This window comes from Corvus moneduloides, chromosome 13 (assembly GCF_009650955.1).
Source record: "Corvus moneduloides isolate bCorMon1 chromosome 13, bCorMon1.pri, whole genome shotgun sequence".
Lineage (NCBI taxonomy): Eukaryota > Metazoa > Chordata > Aves > Passeriformes > Corvidae > Corvus > Corvus moneduloides.
Genome location: NC_045488.1, coordinates 20,605,768 through 20,620,608, shown reverse-complemented (window position 1 = coordinate 20,620,608; position 14,841 = coordinate 20,605,768). Strand labels below are relative to the sequence as shown.

General features: G+C 53.9%; 1 protein-coding gene across 2 annotated transcripts; it reads left to right on the top strand.

Moving 5' to 3' along the window:
- Positions 1-7,199: 7,199 nt before the first annotated feature.
- On the top strand, positions 7,200-14,130 carry LOC116450650 (dual oxidase maturation factor 1-like). Of its 2 annotated transcripts, none has more exons than XM_032123343.1 (7): positions 7,200-7,412; positions 8,126-8,289; positions 9,167-9,224; positions 9,782-9,916; positions 10,094-10,307; positions 12,831-13,045; positions 13,677-14,130. In XM_032123343.1, the coding sequence occupies exons 2-7, from the start codon at positions 8,143-8,145 to the stop codon at positions 13,883-13,885; spliced, it is 978 nt and encodes a 325-aa protein (XP_031979234.1). In that variant the 5' UTR covers positions 7,200-7,412; positions 8,126-8,142; the 3' UTR covers positions 13,886-14,130. The 2 variants fall into 2 exon arrangements, with proteins under 2 accessions (XP_031979234.1, XP_031979233.1); XM_032123342.1 differs by lacking the exon at positions 7,200-7,412 and adding an exon at positions 7,626-7,787.
- The last annotated feature ends 711 nt before the right edge of the window (positions 14,131-14,841 follow it).

Here is a 14,841-nt window from a genome sequence, read left to right as displayed (position 1 = left end):
GGTATTGAAAGGGGCTGCTCAGGGAGAGGGGGTCCCCATCCTGGAGGTGTCCAAGGAATGACTTGACAGGGCACTCAGTGCTCTGGTCTGGTTGGCAACGTGGGGATTGGTCACTGGTTGGACTCAGTGGTCTTGGAGGTCTTTTCCAACCTCAGAGATCCTGTGATTCTGTGCTAAAGGATACAAAGGTCTTTTCCTTATGATATAACCCACCAGCTCACTTTTTCCTATCATGCGCCAGCCTCTGGAAAAATCAGACTGGTGAAGATGACACTGAGAGGGTGATAGGACCTTCAAACATTGAGATATGCATTTAACAGAGGCCAACAACCACTCAGTCAACATCAAGGGATCTGCCTGTTGGGCTGGCCCTGCCCAATCCAAACCTTTAGGTATAGCAGAATGGGGTAAAGTTCCTGCAGTGCACATAAAGTATATGCTGGAGAAAACAATCTGGGTTATTCCTGCCTCAGGCAAAGGCAAACCCAATCTATGGGATTCCTTTTGCTCAAGGACTTGAGTCCACTTTGTGGGTGCTGGAGGATGGGAAAGACCAATTGTGCCTCAAGGCAATTTGATCTCGGGTGAGAACAGCTGATAAGTTCAATTGTATGAAGTCAGTTGGTACATAATGCTGTGCATTATCACCTCTATGGCACTTCTACACACTCCTCATCCCACCAGGCACTTCACAGCACGGTCTGGATTTGGAGATCTGAACCTGACTCCCCTCTGATCATCACATTAACAAGGGATGAACTTTGATGAAACTGGACAAGTGCAGTGGTGATGGAATAAGAACTGGCTTTAGCATGGAACAAACTTTTGCTGCCCTGAAAGACAGCTGGAACCCAAGGTCATGGTCGAAATGAACTCAGTGGACTTTTACAGGCACAGTCCATCAACTGTGGGAATGATCTCTGTGTGTATCCATCAGAACACAAGGAAGGTGACGGGGTCCTGGGAAGTGTGGAACCTGGCATACCGTCAGTGGTGTGGGTAAGGGGTGGCTACTGCCCTGGTTTTACTGGGATAGAGTTAATTTTTGTCTCAGTAGCTGGTCCAGAGGTGTGGTTTGGATGCGGGACCAGAATAATGTTGACAACACAGGGATGTTTGGGCTGTTGCTGAGCTTACTCTAAGCCAAGGACTTTTCAGTGTCCCATGCTCTGCCAGTGAGGAGTTGCCCAGGAAGCTGGGGGAATCATGGCCAGGACAGCTGAGGGATATTCCATAATACAGAACATCATATTCAGTATATAAATTGGGAGGAGCCTCCAGTTGCCCTCAGGGGCAGCCTGCGCATTGGTCAGCAGATGGTGAGCATGAATCGTGCATCCCTTGTTTTTCTTGGGTGTTCTTTTAACATTTTTTTTAATTACAGCTATTATCATTAGCAGTAGTAGTATGGAGTATCACTAGTATTATTAGTATTTTTACATTTTTGTGATCTTTCAGTTATCAAACTGTTCTTATCTCAATCCACAGAATCTTTTTCCTTTTTCTTGTGGTGAAGCCTTTCATTACATCAGGTCCTTGGCTCTTGAAGAGATTCAACTAAAGATGGTAGACAGCAAGAGGCCTGACAGAGATCTGGTACTTCTGTAGGAGCCCCAGCAGTTTGGAACCCATTTCACATTGGAACAACAGTTCTCCAGTTTCACTTGGAAATGAGGAGGGGCCAAACTCCCTGGACACACCAGTCTGTTCTCACTGCTCTGGTCTTTAGAGGAAACTCTTCTCCTGACCCTCTTTCTCAGCCCAGGAGAAATCCCAGCCTTCTGGGATATGAAATTACTCCAGTGTTGCTGGTTCCAAGCCGAATCTTCCCCCAAGGGATGTGTTCACCCTGGCCCCAAGGAAATGCCTTGCTCTGGACTGGGATGGGCTGTGCTTCAGAAACTACAGCATGGACATCACAGAACATGGAGCCTTGAAATCCTGAGTGTTCTCCTGCTGTGAATAACCCAAGGAAAGAGGCACAGGTGCTTGGCTGTGTCAGCAGAATCACAGTCCCCTGCCTGCCCAGTCTGGGAGGTCTCAGGGCTGTGTCTGAGCCAAAGCCCTCTATATGACCCTGCTCAGGAGATGCTGTTACAGTGTGTGTGCACCAAAATGGAGCAAGAGACAGGGACCATCCCAGCTACAGACCCACAAAGTCTTCTTTTATGGGCTTTTGTATGGGATGAAAACAGCTCCAGAGCAGTAGGGACAAAACCAGCCATGGGGTTGGATGAGAGCCCTCCTGCCACAGGACTCCCAAAATCATCAGGGTGCTGGAGTGCAGTGAGAGAACACAACACAATCTCGCTGCCATTTTCTATTCATTTCTATTCATTTTAACCTCTGTATGGGGCTGAGAAGGAGCCAAGGACTCCAATAGGAATAAGGTGTTCATATATTTATTGGTTCGTCAGGCTCGTGGAGCATAAAATACAGTGAGCAGGATGCACCTGAGGGAGCACTGGGAAATTGCAGCAGTTACAGCTCGTGGCACTCACGGTCCCGCTGTGCTGCAGAGGAAGGTGCCATAAACCACCTCCTACCATGGCCACCAGCCAACCTTTGAACTCCTTGCACAATGTTGAGACTATGCCAGGAATTGTAGAGGTGCAAGAATTGCCATGGAATTTAGGGATTTTATAAAATATGTGTAGGTCAGTACCACCACACTGAGGTGTTTTCCTATTGTGGCAGACAAGCCAAGCAGTAATTCTGGCAAATCTGCTTCCTAAAGGAGTAGGCAGAGGTGGATACAGTAAGACCCCTTCCTAGTCCAGGTGGGATACAGAAACTTAGGACACTCCTTTCTTTCCATTTCCTTCTCTCACTGTTCCCACAGCCTTGTTGACATCCCCCACCCTCTCACGTGCCAAGGACACCTTTGCCTTCAGGAGGGAATCTGTGCCTGTTCCAAGTGTTTTCAGGCCAAAACCAGCAAAAACTGGTCCAGGGTGGTGGCACTGATAAGGGAGCCACCAGCCTCCAGCATGGCCTCAGGAAGCAGCTCCAGCCTGGCCGTGCTGCTGGTGTGGGAGGCAGCAACCTGCTCCAGGACCTGGATCTAAGTGCCACGGGAAGGGATAAGGGAGCTCCTGGCAGGGCAGGAGACTTTTGGGAATACTTACCTGGGACTTGGGACAACAGGGACTCTGTTCCTCTTGCCTGGGAACATTTGGGTGGCAGGCCTAGACCTCAGAAGACCACGTCCTTTCATGAAGGGCCAGCTTCCTGGCTCCCTGCCATGTGTATTTTCCCTGGAAGGATGGGAGACACATACCCTGAAAGGTTTTAGGGAACCAGCTCTGCTGGGAGGTCTGTGAGGCTATGGTGCGAGGAACAGGGCCTTCAGTCTCGTGTAAATTCTGGTGGGTGACTGCTGAGGGCCTCTGGTTCAACCCTTCACTCACAGCAGGACTGTCACCAACTGCAAGACACCATCCCAGGGTGATGTTTGGTGGGACAGGAGCACTGGGTAGGAAGAGCTCTGAACATTGTCCATCAAAGCTCTTGTGACACCCAGAGCTGGTAGACAACATGCATGGGAGACCTGGCCAACCCCAAATCTGCCTTGGATATCTTCCACCACAATGTTCACTCTGCTGATCCGAGATCTGGAAGCTCACACCCCTCAGGAGGTGGTGTGAAGGGATTCCAAGGCTGGCAGGGAGATATAAGACAGAGGAGTTTCCATGGAAAAATGTTTATTGCTTAAAACTGGCCTCTAATGCCAGGGATTACAAGAGAAAGCTTCTCTCTAAGCTGCGGGCAGGGATGAAAGTGCTAATTACCACACAGTGCATCATTAACAAGCCCCAGCAAAGCTGGGAAAGGTTTGACTCCCTGATGGTTACATCGAGCTGGCAGGAAGGGCTGTTATCTGTTATCAAGGTTCCCCACACTGGGACAGTAAAATCCCTGATGAGACGCATCCCAAAGCTTATGCACTTCCCTGAGACTCATCCCAGGGCAGAGGAGCTCTGTCAGATGAGGGAGACACTCTGGGATGAGGCTGGAGGAGCAGTTTGGGAGCAGGCAAATCCATTTGCACTCTGATGGAGAGGAAACACCTGTAACAGATGCAAGATGGGAAGTGACGTCTTTCCCCTCTCCTCCCACCCCCCTGGGTATCAGGGTACCTGCTTAGATCCTCACATGATCCCTCCCCATATCCCTGTTGCAGGCTGGGATTAGGGCAGCCTGGAAGGGGCACTTGGGGTCCGTGGACAGCAGAGAAGGGCCGGACCTGCAGCCCCTCATCCAAGCTGAGTAGCCCCAGGAAGGCAAGGGAAGGAACGGGACCAGGCCCAGCCCGTTCCCCACCCAGGCATGGGTTGTAGTGCCCATGGGATCAAACATGGAGTCTGTGGGTGGGATGGAGATATTTGGGAGGGCAATGGGACAGCTATGCTTCTGTCCCCATGATCTCTGAGAACACATGGAAACCTGTAACACTGGCAGGAGCTGACAGCAGCTGTTTGGGACTGGAAGTAGAGATGATCAAGTACCCAAAGCAAGATGCTCTTCCTGTCATGTGCCACAGAAGGTCCAGGCTGTGTCCAGAGACTTGTTCCTCTCCTGCACGATGGCTCTTGGAAGGGGCAGAGGGCTGAACACTCAACAAAATTTCTGGATGAGGATTTCCTCAAAGTGCAGCTGAAACCCCTCCTGTTTCAGTTCCCACCAGGATGATGTGTGGCTCCTGCTGAGCTCTGCCTCCATCTCCTGGCAGTCCTTTCACGTGACCCTGACCTGTCTCCATCATAAGATAGGAAACCCACTGATCGGTGTAGTGGGTAGCAACACCTTCTCCCTCTCTCAAAATGTGTAACTTCCAAATAGAGCTGGAAAATGGATCCTTCTTTCAAATATATCTAGAGTCAAACCAAGGCCACAGCAGCCTCTCTGCTCACCAGGGTGGAACTGATGAGAGGGAGTCCCTCCTTCCTTCCTCCTGTCCTTTCCTTCAAGCTGCTCAATCATGGGCCATTCAGCTGTGACAAAGATTCCTGGGCAAGGACCCACGGGACGGGCTTCATCACAACAGAGTCCCAGCTCGACCCCAGCTGCAGCTTTGTCCCTGTCAGGGAAGAAGACAGAGGGGTGATGGGGACAGCTATGGGGCAGAGTGACACCTGGGCATCTGTTTTTCTGGCTCCAGTGGGTCAGAAATCTTCCTGGTCCATCCCCAAAATCACCTCCCTGCCCAGGCACGTACCCACTCTTTCCTCACTGCACTTCCCAGCACGGAGAGAGGCGGCTGATCCAGCACTAAACGTCTGCTTGCACAAGCGGTGATGGGTGCTGCTCCCCTCGCCCCCACCTCCCTCCGGTGACCTGCATCAAATGACTCATCCCTAATCCAGGGATCCATCTCTCCAGAGGGAGGGAAGCAGAAGCTGCCCAAGGAAGAGGACTGCCCCAGCAAGGGCAGGGTGCTGACAGCGGGAGAAGAAACTCCCTGGAAAACGTGTAATGTTCCCTCGAAACTGTGTGATGAAACACACACCTTTACTACCTGCAGAAATAGCCAGGAAATTTAACATTTGAAAAGGTGGAAAAAACACCATGTTTAATAATGGCCTCTTCCTATATGCAGAGTGCTGGGTGAGGGGTAAATCAAGCAGTTTTTTCACACTTCCCAGGATATGATCTCATCAGCAGTCCAGGGAAGAGGAGCATCCCACTGTCACCATCACGCCCCATTTCCATCACTGCTGGGGACAGATGAGGGAACCAGAGCAGCTCTGGGAGCTCCCCCCTGACATCCTTGCACACAAACCCTGTGTTGCTGAGAAGAAGGGGAATTCCCTCCCCCTTGTTTTCATTGCTGGCAATAGGGTATCTCCCCAAAGGACAGGTTTGTGATGCTCACCTGAACAGCCCCAAACCCACTGGGCCTCAATCCCTTTCAAAGGCAAACTCCACATTTGGTCTATCCAAGCCAGTGCAGGGCTCATCTCTCTGCTGCCTCTTCCAGCTCCAGGGAGTGCAAGGAGGGATGGTTTAGACCCTCATCCCGTGAGTCACTTCACTTCCCCACCTTGATTAATTTCATCCTGCCGGTTACCACCCACCTCCTCAGTTGTCCTCTCCCACACTGAAGGGAGATGTGTTTCCACCTTTCCAACAGGTCCAAAGCCCCACGGGCATCCGTGTGATCACTCCTAAGGATTTGCTCTGTTTGCTGTGAAGTTCACAACTACCTCTTCTTTGCAGAGGCCGACAGAGCTGGAGCTGGTGCCACATCCCCACCAGACAGCACATCTCTGCACATGCATTCCCCAGCCACGTCACCCTTGCCCTTGCCACCCTTTATGTAATTTTTTTGAACAACTCTTGGGGAGGGGTTCAGTGTTCAGACTGGGTAGGACCATTTGGGGACTTGAGGGGAAATGGCAAAATCCTTGCCCAAAAAATGCCTTTATTTCCTGTTGGGCATGAGTGGAAACTTGTTGTTGCCTCCCTCTGCCAAGGGGGTGGGCAGCCAGCCCATTCACTGGGATACAAAAAGAAATAGCCAGGGGATGGCTGTGCCAATTTCAGAGGGAAGACCCCAAACATGGGTCAGGAGAGTGTTTCTGCCACGCTGGTCCCTCTCAGTATCAATACAACTTTCTTCAGCCAACCAAAATGCCAAAGTACAAGAGCAAACCACAAAAGCTTGAATTTCCATGGTCTCCATGCCGTGGCCAGGTTACAAAGCTGAGCATCTTCTGCATCATGGAGCTGGGAGCACCTCTAGACCCATTCCTTTCTGCTGGTCCCCTGTGCCAGTCACTGTGTCACCTTGCCCGGTGACCAACAGCTCAACCAGGACCTTCCCAGGGAAACTCTCCCAAGGATGGGGCCAGGAGCAGGATCATCAAGGAGGCCACGCAGCCACAGCCCGTGCTCGATGATCTCAGCTGGGAACCTTCACCAGGCGGTGCAGGTGAGGGCTTTGCTGTCTCGGACAAGGATCCACAGGGGCCTGGCAGCTCCAGGGTCTTCCTGCCGTGTGGAACTGGACCTTGCACTGTTCTGCAAGAAAAGTAAAGGAGAAGAAGGCAAACCGCTCTCAGGACTGTGCCAGCCCGTAGCTTCCCTGTGTGCCCTGGGGCTCAGCAGGAGTGCCGGAGCGGCTGGATGATCTAACCGCCTTTGGAGGAGGGCACCCTGAAAAACACCGGGAGAAACACAGCCGTGACTCCACGCCAGGCTGGCTCCTCGCCCGCAGCCCTGGCAGGAAGCGCTGGCAGGCGGGCAGGCAGCATCCCGGCTCATCCCGGCGCTTCCCGGCTCATCCCGGCTCATCCCGGCACTTCCCGGCTCATCCCGGCTCATCCCGGCTCATCCCGGCGCTTCCCGGCTCATCCCGGCGCTTCCCGGCGCACGCCCCAGCTCCCAGCCCGGGACCGGCCGCAGCGGAGGCAGGCTCGGGGTGGGGAAGGGGATGTGGGTGTTTCTGCTGCTGCTGCAGGGATAGCCTCCATTCCCGGGGAGGAATGGCAGCCCTTTCCCAGCGGGAAAGTGAGCTGGTCGAGTGCTGCGGTGAAAACAACATTTCGCCCCCAAGCAGCGTCCCAGCGTTGCCCCAGGCGGGTCCCGGGTGGGCGGCACAGCGCAGCCAGGGACGGGCAGTTTCTCTGTCCCCTCCGGGTTCCTGCCGCTTCCTCGGACGATGAGGAGCTGACGCTGCCGGGCCAGCGAGGAGCAGCCCGGCGGGGCTCATCCTGCAGCGATTCACCCAGAGCTCCGGGCACAGAGGGAGCCAGGCTGCTGGATAAAGAGCTGAACTAGGGAGGGTGGGAGCACAGGGAAGACTTTGGGGATGGAGAACAGGCAGAGGAGGGGAGTGAGCGGCCCAGCGGTGTTTGCGCGTTTTGCTGTCCCTCTTTGGGGACAACCTGATTCCCTGGTGGCTCCAACCCTGTACGCCGGGAAGATGGAGGGCTCCCGCAGGAGATGCTTGAGTGCATGCCCAGTGCGGGATTGCAGAGTCCAAGGGGCACTGAGGTGCACGCACAGCCGTGCCCGGGACCAGCAGAGTGCTGGCAAGGGGGCAGGAGGTGGTTCCGTGGAGAAGGCTGGGTGGAGTGGAAGTGTGGAGATGATTTTCTCTCATCTGGGTGCCAATTTCCAGTCCTTCCAGGCAGCAAGATGACGCTGTGGGATGGCTCCTACCCCTTCTACCCTGGAGCCAATGCCTGCTTCCCCTTTGACACCACCCGGGCTGTCATCGTCACCGTCTTCCTCTCCGTGTTGTTGATGTTCATCATCATCCTGCCAGGGATCCGGGGCAGGGGGGTAAGTGGAGGGGCAGGGGCAGTTCAGACCTCTGGTCCCACATTCCTCTTCCTTCCCAGCCTCGATAACAGACTTGGCAAGCAAACCTGCCCACAGGTTCAGGGCCAGGGCTCTGGGATCTCTAGAGAGCCGTGGGGCTGAGCTCTAGCCCATCCAAGCAGGCACACCCATCCCAGAGACACCAAACACCACCACCCCAGATTTCTGAGGAAGCCAGATCTATCTTGTCTGGATTTCTCTGTGAACAAGCCTGAATGATTTCACCAGAGTGGAGCAGCAGGGTGAGGCTCAAAGATCTCACCCCACCTTCCCAGAAACCTCAGTAAAAGCAGGAGGTGTGTACCAGGCATGTCCCAGCACTGCTCGCTGGGCTCTGCGTGGCCAACAGACCCCGCTGTGAGCCACATTGGGTGCTTGCTGTGTGCCCAGTTTTGCAGCAGGGCTGGTTGAGGGGCTTCTGTCCCCCAGGGGACACTCTACAAATGCTCAGTCACTCCTTTTGTCTAAAGCTGTGGCCAGCTGTCAACAGGCCCAAACACATGAGGTTTGGATAAGTGTGGAAATTCCAGCTGAAGACTGTTAGGAGGAATGTCTCCACCCTCCTTCCCAAAAAAGGGGACGTCACAGCTTTCTCCAGTGGGTCCTTTTGATCTTCTGTCTCTATCTGGATCTCCCTGCTGCCTCCCCCCCACCATGGCAGGGATGCCCTGGCCACATGTATCCCCCATGCCACCCACCCACAGAGCACATGGGGTGACTCCCCAGGGGAGGAACAGGTCTATTTCTCACCATCTGGTGAATTCCACACTTGGTGCCTGAGGTGTCCACGGCAAAATCTGACTGATACCTGTCCCTGCACTCTGCTCACCCCTTACAGCGACTCTTCTGGTTCCTGCGCTTGGTGTTGGGACTCTTCATGGGAGCAGTGGTGCTCAGTGAGTACTGGGGTCCTGGGGGGAAGCTCATGGATGCCCAAGACGTGGAAGGGAAAGGTGGGGGAGGGTGAAGAGACCAGCCAAGGCCTAAGACCAGCCTGTAGGGTGAGTTCATGGGGAAGATGGACACATGTCTTTTGTCTGGGGCCTGGTTCCAGCAACTGGTGGAAGGTGCAAGCACCCATCTGTCTCCAGGCTGAAGACTGGTGGTCATATCCAGGGCAGTCACCAAAAGCCCACCACCAGCTTCCAGGGGTTCAGGCAAATTGGCAGGGGCTTAGATGAGAAGCAGTGCCCAGACAGTGCCCACACATCAGCCCCACTGCCTCCAGGGTTAGGATCTGCACCAGGGCTGGGGAGAAACCAACCCAAATGGGGCTTTCAGGGTCATGGGCCGGGGTTGATATTGAGGAAGGACATACAGGACTTTGCCCCAGCCCAGTCATGACCTTGGGGTGAGGTAGGGGATGCTCAGACAATGGTGACTGTCCTGGCAGGTGCTTCCAGCACCAGCCATCTTGCTGCCAGGCTGTAACTAACCCCTGGAGTCTTCACAGCTGTCCAGTTCACAGGAGACTGGGAGACGGGCTGGGTGCAGGCAAACACCTCCTACAAGTCCTTCAGCCGTGCCCAGGTGGACGTGGACATCGGGCTGCACATCGGCCTGGCGGGGGTGAACGTCACACTCAGGGGTGAGTCTGACGTCCCCATCTGGAGCTCTGGAGTGGCCATGGCCCCAGGAGGTCTCCAGCTGCTCTGGAGGGGCCCTTGGTCTGTCTGGAGGCTCCTGGGACCCTGCTGTGCCCATGCTCCTGGCTGGCAGTGCCCAGGTGCTGGCACAGCAGGAGCTCAGCTCATCCCTCCTGCAGGAAACCCAGTGCACCAGATCAACGAGACCATCAACTACAACGAGCACTTTCCCTGGAACTTCGGAGCGGATTACGACCGCAGCTACAGCGAGGGGCTGGAGAAGGGGCTGCCCAGCCCCATCCTCTACGTGGCAGAGAAGTTCAGCAGTCAGAGCCCGTGTGCCGTGCACAGGCAGTACCGCATCGCCGGCCACTACGCGTCCCTCGCACTGTGGTGAGTTACAGCGAGGGGTCAGCCCTGTCCCCCGCAGCGAGGGGAAGCTGGAAAGAGCCAGGGACAGCACAGGGAGTTTTACTGAGCCACCCTCATCGCTGTAAGGCCGTGCCAAAGCCTTGGCTTTCTGCAGAATCTGGGGTTCTCATGCTTCCTGGCCTGTCACAGATCCATAGAATTGTGAATCGCAGAGTGATTTGGGTTGGAAGGGATCTTAAAGCTTATGTTGCTCCAACCCCCTGCCATGGACAGGGACACCTGCCACTATTCCAGGTTGCTCCAAGACCTGTCCAACCTGGCCTTGGACAATTCCAGGGGTGCAGCAGCCACAGCTGCTCTGGGCACCCTGTGCCAGGGCCTCCCCACCCTCACAGGGAGCAATTCCTTCCCAATATCCCATCCAGCCCTGCCCTCTGGCAGTGGGAAGCCATTCCCTGTGTCCTGTCCCTCCATCCCTTGTCCCCAGTCCCTCTCCAGCTCTCCTGGAGCCCCTTTAGGCCCTACAAGGGGCTCTGAGCTCTCCCTGGATCCTTCATCCTTCTCTCCAGGTGAGCACCCCCAGCTCTCCCAGCCTGGCTCCAGAGCTGAGGGGCTCCACCCTTGGAGCATCTTTTGTCAATGTCTCCAGACTCCTCTTATGTGTTCTCTGCCTTGATGTACAAAACTGTAGTCTGAGAAAAATTATTCTTCATTTAAGGGAAAACAGACGCAGCTGTGGGGCTCATGGTTCAAGATCTCTCCCAAGGACCAAGATAGAGAGTCCCAGTTAAGACAGGCTGTGAAGGGTCTTCTTTTGCACATCCAAGTGGTCACAGACCTGCCCAAGGGGAGCAGGAGGGACCATCAAGAGGGTGCTCAGAGCTCATCTGTTGGTATGAAGCTGAGAGCCCTTTGTGTGTGTTGTGATTGTGAAGTCTCAGAGGAAAGGCACCACAGGGAAGAGCGAGCCTTGCAATTCCCCCGTGAATGGAGGTTCCAGGTCCCTCTACCCATCTCCTTTTTTATTTTCAGGAAAAATAATTATCCCCACCCAAACATTCCTGTACTTCAAAGCAGAAATGTTCACAAAAACCTTATTTTTGTTTTTTTCCTTGGAATCAGAAAAATTGTTAGGCTCACCCCCCAGGGTGCTGAACCTACAGGGTAGGGCTGGCCGCTGGGTGCACTCCAGGTGCTGAATCAGGTGTGGGCACGGCTCATGGTGCAGTTCTCCAAACAAAAGTGTCCCTCGATGCCATTGTTCCTCTGAACACGTGGGAACTGCCTGGGGGTGGCCCGTTGTGGACAATCACAAGAATCAGAAAAAAGTTACTTTGGAGGGACTGTTAAGATCTGATTGTTAAGAGAGACACCTCTGCCCAAATTAAGGTGCAAACGAGACCATATGCTGACATCGACAGTATGGATTTTATGTCACAGTAAATATGAGGTAGACAAGGACAGAAAGAAATAGAAAAGGAAAGGGGGGAGGAGAAAGAGTGAGAGAGAGACAGATTAAGAGAAAAATATGACCACCCATGGAACCAGACGGTGTCCCATTGATCCTCTTCTTCTGGTCTTCTCAGTAGTGGGGGTCCCACGAAACTCAGAGTTCAGTGCAGGTTTAGGTTTAGGTGGGAACACCCAGGTTCCTTCCCTGCAGGGTGACTCCTACCCTTTGCAACACTGTGGATCAGGTGTATTTTTCTGGTGGAAGGGCTCAGACCCTGGAGGTGCTTCAGGGGTCTTCAATGGTTCATGATCCCTTCTAAGACATGACCCTGCCTCTCACACCAGCCTTGAACCGGTTCTGCCCCTTCAGAAGGGATGCAAGCCCTCAGGCCGAGGTGTGAGCGGGAACAACGTCCCATCCCGTGTGAACGGGACCTTCCCGGGAAGGGCGGGCGAGTTTTCCAGCTGAGCCAGTTGTGTAACGGGACATTGGCAGGATAATAAACACCACCCTGCCTCTCCAGGGTCTGCTTTTTATCAGCCTTCTCCCTCATCTGGCTCAAAACCCAGAGCTTCTGGGCTGGGTCCTCTGTCTGACACTCATCGGAGGGTTTGCCACCACACACCCAAAACCCCTCCTTCCCTCTCGTGGAATGCAAACCCAGGCCCAGCAAAGCATCTGCTGCCTCTGCAAATGGCCAAATGTTTGTGCTATTAAACATTAACATTTCAGTCCCTCACAGGAACCTCCAGAGATTTCTCCTCCAGTCCCACACTCAGAGCAGGGCTGATGCCAAAGCCATACCAAGGTGCTTGGGGGCTTCAGGGAGTTCAACACTGAACGTTCCCAGGTGTGGAGATGGCTCTGCACCGCTGCGGGATCTGTCCCACAGCTCCAGCACTCGTGTCATTACAGAACTGCTTGGGTTGTGAGGGACCTCTTCAGATCGGGCTGTCCAGCTATCTGCTGAAGCAAGGCCAGCTAGACCAGGTTGCCCAGGGCTTTATCCCTCCACTGGAACACGGAGAGGAGATCCTGAGTAGATATTCTAAGCCTGATGTTTTCTGCTTGGTTTTGTGGTCCTTTTGCAGGCTGGCCTTTTGCACATGGCTCATTTCCATCCTGCTCTTCTCCATGTCCATCCTGCTCTATGGTGGCCACATGCTTCTGCTCACTGCTGCTCTGATCCTCTTCTCACTGCTCTTCTTCTTCACCGCGAGAAACACCCCGAAGTGCCCCATCCAGTTCGGCCCAGTTTCCTTGAGAACAGACTATGGCGAATCCTTTTGGCTCACATTAGCGACAGGTGAGTGCTCAGCTTGCTTCTGGGGCTTTTCTTGTCCCTCCCTGCAGAGATGATGCCCCAACACCACCTCATCCCTTCTTTCTCCATGGCTGGTCACAGAAAACGATAATTTTGGGTTAGAAGATTTTAGATTAGAATTATCAAGGTTGGGGAGAAAAAGAGAAGAGCAGTCAAGAGATTTGAATGTCTGAAGTTCCCTGCTGGATAGAGATTCCCTCTGCCTTTCAGGACCTGCCCCACATCCGGGCAGCAATTGTTTCCTTTGATCAAACCAGAATTTTCCATGCTACAACATCCAACTCCAGGGAGACCAGCCCTTTTCCAGTAGCAGAGAGTAATGAATTCCCCCTGGATAATCCTCTTTTTCAGGCTAAGCAAGCTCAGGTTCCTCCAGCCTTTCCCTGTGCACAGTGGGCTCCATCCCCAACTCTCTGCCCCAGTTTATGGACCTCTCTTTTGTACTGGGGAGCCCAAAGCGATGCTAAAATCGAGATGGGGAAAGAGAAATCAACACCTTCCCCTGACGTGCCAGGTGATAGCACATGTCCCTGGTGCCCAGCTGGGTCTGGATGGAGCTGGGAGCCAGCAGGACTCCTGCAGTGGTGTCACTGTGTGTCACCGTGCATTGCAGGGCTGCTGTGCCTGCTCCTGGGGCTGGCCATCATCATCCTCAACTCCGTGCAGCCAGAGAAGCTGAAGCTCATCTTTAGCCTGGACAAGAGCAGCAAAGAGGAGGTGTGGGACAAGTCCTGCCTGCCAGCTGAGCCCAGCTGCTCTGCACAGGATGTGCTCATGGTCCCCCTGGGTGAGCTCTGCCAGGTGACAGCCACCCAGCTCTGAGGCACAGGGAGGCAGGGCAAGGCCTGGAGATGCTGCTCCTGAATTCACCAAATCCATCAAGAGGCCAGGTGGAAAGAGACATGACAAGAGCCAAGTGATGAGAATATCCAGATCTGAAAAGGTGTCTCAAATACAACAGTTTGCCTTTTTTTTGTTGTTCTGTTTTTCTGCCCTTCCCCTCTGTCCATTCCTGTGTCTTCCCCAGGACACAGAGATTAAACCAGAATAAACTGGGAGGAAAGTAAGTAACTGCAGACTCATAGATATGAACCAAAGAGAAGTAGAGCCCCCACAAGAGCCCCCTCACCCTGAAAACCCTCGAAAAGTCCCCCTGCCCTTGGATGCTCTTCCCATCAGCAGCCAGGAGGTGCAGATGGAGCTGCGCTGCCCAGGGTGCCCTGTACCCAACATCTCTTGGTATGGGGTGAAGAGCAGGATGGCAGAGAGGAATATGATTTAGTAGGATGCTGGAGGTACCAGGCTGGGTGGAGGGAAGGAGAGGAGGAGGTGGGAAGGGAGGTGCAGCAGTGCCTTGGAGACCAGCTATAACCAATTAGGGAGAGGGGAGCAGCACCTGCAGTCTGGGTTCCTCCTGCCCAGCTGTGGAAATCCTCATGTCAGGGGCAAGAGACACTGAAATTCTGCACTTCCAAGGCAGAATTGTCCAAGCCACTCTGGGCTGTGGGCAGCCAGCAGGACCCTTGTCCACGCTGGCAGGGAGGGTGCATGCTTCAGCTTTGCCCCCCTTTGCCTCTCTCAGGGTTTCACTACTTTTTTTCTGTTTTGTGCTCGTTTATTTTCCCCTCCATCTCCATAAAATGTTTGACCTGGCCTTTCACTTGCCTGTTGATAGAGGTGTCCCTCTGAGGGCTGTTGCTGTGACGTGGCAGCCACAGGGAAGGGATAAAGAAAAGGCAGAGACCTTTTGTGGTCCTGAATGGGGCACCTAACCAGGG

Coding starts and splice junctions, on each gene's coding strand:
- LOC116450650 (XM_032123343.1), top strand. CDS start 8,143: ATGACGCTGTGGGATGGCTCCTACCCCTTCTACCCTGGAGCCAATGCC. Junction 9,225..9,781: donor CATGGGAGCAGTGGTGCTCA/GTGAGTACTGGG, acceptor GAGTCTTCACAG/CTGTCCAGTTCACAGGAGAC. Junction 13,046..13,676: donor TTGGCTCACATTAGCGACAG/GTGAGTGCTCAG, acceptor CGTGCATTGCAG/GGCTGCTGTGCCTGCTCCTG.